Source organism: Olea europaea, chromosome 18 (genome assembly GCF_002742605.1).
Source record: "Olea europaea var. sylvestris chromosome 18, O_europaea_v1, whole genome shotgun sequence".
In the NCBI taxonomy this organism is placed as follows: domain Eukaryota; kingdom Viridiplantae; phylum Streptophyta; class Magnoliopsida; order Lamiales; family Oleaceae; genus Olea; species Olea europaea.
In genome coordinates, this window is record NC_036254.1 from 14965310 (window position 1) to 14968797 (window position 3488).

Below are 3488 nucleotides of genomic sequence, written 5' to 3' on the forward strand. Positions count from 1 at the left end.
ATAACACTTGGCTCGACCAAAATAAAAAATGGCCAAAAATTAACCCCACATTGTGAGGTGTCGATAGCCCCTGTCTGTACACCAAGTACTTCTCTTCTAAAGTACATTTGGTCGTTAATATTAGATGCGATTGTAACAAAATTTCAGACAAAAGAAAATAAAAAGATAAAATTTATAACTTACACTATCTAATATTATGATATAATAATGGAAAAGCATTTCAATTCTTGAGTTATAAATAAAATAATTTACACAGTCCTCCAAAAAACCTATATTTAATTCTACATATAAATTCAAGGGTTCTCTGCCCTCTGACAGGAAACAAACCTTCTGTCAATAAACCCTTAAAACAGAGAACTATACAAAACCATCTCAAAACAAGAAGTGTCCAAGTCTCACTACTAAGTAATCAAACTGGCTGCACGAGTTTCCAATACATTTTTGCTATGTTCTATTAGTAACAACCTCAGTTACAAAATCCATCTTCATGTTCATCAAAGATTGCCTTTCGACTCGAGCCAGAGTTCAGTCTTCGGGAGCTCCTGATACCGAAACTCTGAGAAGAAAAAAGCAAATTCCGGCAGATATTGCATGTTTGGCCTGATTCAAAGTTACTTTTCTGGAAAGGTTTAAAAGTAACTTTGAAAACCATGTTTGGCAAAATAACTTAGAAGTTTTGACTTACTTACAAGCATAAGCCAAAATTCAGCAAGAATAAAATCTCTGTACATGCCAAGAATCTTCATTCAATCTGAAAGCAACTCGTCCAACTCAGGTTCTTCAGACATCAAAGCATCATAGTCCAAACTTGTTTGATTATACAAAACTTTTCCTTGCTCATTACTTAGATCTTCATCGTCTTCAGGATCAGACCAGTCCGGGTCATCACCCATATTTTGACTTTCAGACGTTGTATCTGTGTCATTCTTAGTGGTGATATATCCCTTTCCGCGCTTTAGCAGACCCATATCCATCTTTGCTATGGCGTTAGAATCTTCACAAATGCAGGAAGATGGGTTTTCATGAAACTCACCCCTGCCTGGTCTTACCTCTCTTGGCTTTCCCATGAAACCTTTTTGAAACGTACGAACTTTAGAGGCAAACTCTCCCCAAGTCGTGTTATTTCTGTTTAAGAACAGCCTGTACAGGTTCTTGGCATTAGGGCGGATGGTAGGTTTGTGTCCAAAGTATCTCCTGTAATCAAGAGGTATAGATACATTAGTGAGCACTCAAGACAACAAATTCTACAAGATGTTTTGTATATAAATCAAGCATACCTGCGTCCTGCTAATATTTTTGCCATATTACCATTGTTATTGGTAACAAATACATCACTTTCATCACACACTATAAAATCTAGGGCAGCCATACGGGAAGAAAAGGCAGAAAAAGGTTCCAACTCTTGCTTTCTGGATATAGTTTCTTTTGAATAGAAGTTGGGGAAATGTGCCTTTAATGGGGCTAACGTCTCTTCCCCTCCATAGACTTCTCCAGATGCCACATAAATATGAGTATCTCTACCATAACCAAGTGCTCTCAGCATCAGGCCTACTTCCTCAGGAGTAAGAGGGCATCTTCCTTGCCTCCTCCCCTTATCTGGATTACTGATCTGTAAATTAATCAACAATAGATCTTAGCTATGCTTCATATTTGCTGTCAACATCAAGTTTCTACGAGCAATTGAAAACTAGAAATGGTTTTGTTTCCTCTGCTTACACATAAGGAAACAGACACAATATCTGCTCTGTAACTTGATAAAATATAATTCGAATTTCTATGTGGAATCAGAAGCAGACTTCATTTTGGATGACTCTTAACTTTGACTACACAGTTACGGTCATTTTCTTGGTAGTCTCAACTATTTACACGAACACCTTGAAAATCTTCCCATAAATGAATATCTTAAACATATAATGTCCAGAATTGGAATACAGAACCAAATACTCCCCCTCCCTCCTTCCACAACAATGAAATACTGGAGAGGAAAAAGGTAAAGCCCTACAAGAAATTGTGAAGGTTAAAAGTGGAACAAATACAACCTACATTGTCAACCAGTCATGGTTTTCCAAATAAATATCATCGTCAAGACTTCCTATTTAGGTTTTCAACATATTGAACTAAATACTAAAATGTGAAGGCTTACATGTAATGTTTTCCACCTCCTCCGAATTTTACCAAGTTCTATCTTTTCCTTGTCTCCTCCTCCATAATAGCATCCTGAGAATGCAAGCATATCAGGTTCAAACCTGTAAAGAGCAAGCATTCTAACATGAGGATACTCTCTCCTCTTGATAGCAAGAATGAACATATAAAATGCATTAAAAAAGGAAGTTTGAACGAACTCCGTGTTACCACAAATTATCTAACAGCAAAACATGTAAGAACCTAAAGAACTAAAAGGTTGACATAGACAAAGAGATCAAGAATTCAAGACATAACATCCTATCGATTCATGTCATATTTCACCAAAATCACTATTAAGATTTAAGATCTTGTCAACTAGCAGCCTGCGAATGAGAACAGACAACTTGCAGACAGCAGTGCTATAAGATGAGTTCAATAAAAGAATCCTGATAAAATCATACCAGTTTTTGACATGCACCAACAATAACACTGTCTTGCTTATAGATAAGAAAAGAAGCGGATGGAGAGAACTAGAAATCAGAAAAACATAAAATTTCATTTCAGTACCTCAGATGAAGAGCAATATAATGCTTAGTATTCATCCTCATTCGCTGAACTAACTTCGCACCCATTTCAAGGATAGGGTCAGTGAACTTCAGTGCATGGTAGTTGACTCTGCACCTAAGCTTTTGCAAATCGGTCTCCAGCTTATTTGCAAGTCTGTAGTCAAATTTGGTCAACATAACAGCCTGTCACGAGAATGGCATCTACTAGTTACTGGCTTTGAACAAAAATACTTTGGAGCAAGGCCAAACTAGAAGCAAAAGATATAGCAGAGAAGTTCAATAAATTCTTATCCTTAGAACTAGGTTTCAGCTGCAATATATTACTTGTTCAAATGTAATAGAACTAGGCATAATTTCTCCTTCTGCCCATCTATAAGATATGGGTAGAACCTATGATACACCGGCACAAACAACTGAGAAAAGTGTGTCCGACACGTATCGTTAACATGCAATTTTTCAACAAAGTACTGGCATGACAAGTTGATTAAACTGTTTAAAATTCTTTATTTATATAGTATAAATTTAGTTTTATACTTGTTACTAATTTTTCTAGTTGAAATTTTTCAAATATGAGTACATATTTGTTATTTACTAATAATTTTGAGTTAAAAATATATAATATTTTTAATAAAAAGGGAAAATATTAAGGTAGAGTGTTCAAGGAGTGTCGGTATCGGACATGAACACGCTACCCTAGTTAAAGTGTCCGTGCTACAGAGGATAGAACCGAAGATAAGGCATAAAAGGTTGGAATTTATCTAGAAACAAACTTGAACCCCGGGTCATATTACAACAAAG

At 36.0% G+C, this 3488-nt stretch overlaps 1 protein-coding gene across 3 annotated transcripts; it reads right to left on the bottom strand.

The window, feature by feature from the left end:
- Positions 1–202: 202 nt before the first annotated feature.
- On the bottom strand, positions 203–3159 carry LOC111367583 (O-fucosyltransferase 16-like). Of its 3 annotated transcripts, none has more exons than XR_002697842.1 (5): positions 2692–3159; positions 2144–2246; positions 1278–1609; positions 690–1194; positions 203–556 (listed from the first exon to the last, which is right to left on the bottom strand). XR_002697842.1 is itself a non-coding variant. In XM_022988534.1 (4 exons), the coding sequence occupies exons 1-4, from the start codon at positions 2865–2867 to the stop codon at positions 747–749; spliced, it is 1059 nt and encodes a 352-aa protein (XP_022844302.1). In that variant the 5' UTR covers positions 2868–3159; the 3' UTR covers positions 203–746. The 3 variants fall into 3 exon arrangements, 1 of the variants encoding a protein (XP_022844302.1); XR_002697843.1 differs by having other exon boundaries at positions 686–1194; XM_022988534.1 differs by having other exon boundaries at positions 203–1194.
- Positions 3160–3488: the final 329 nt, after the last annotated feature.

Excerpts from the sequence above, each read along its gene's own strand:
- LOC111367583 (XM_022988534.1), bottom strand. The coding sequence starts at position 2,867 with ATGTTGACCAAATTTGACTACAGACTTGCAAATAAGCTGGAGACCGAT. Across the intron at positions 2,247-2,691 it reads TATATTGCTCTTCATCTGAG|GTTTGAACCTGATATGCTTG; the intron begins GTACTGAAATGA and ends TGCTCTTTACAG. Across the intron at positions 1,610-2,143 it reads GGAGGTGGAAAACATTACAT|ATCAGTAATCCAGATAAGGG; the intron begins GTAAGCCTTCAC and ends ATTAATTTACAG.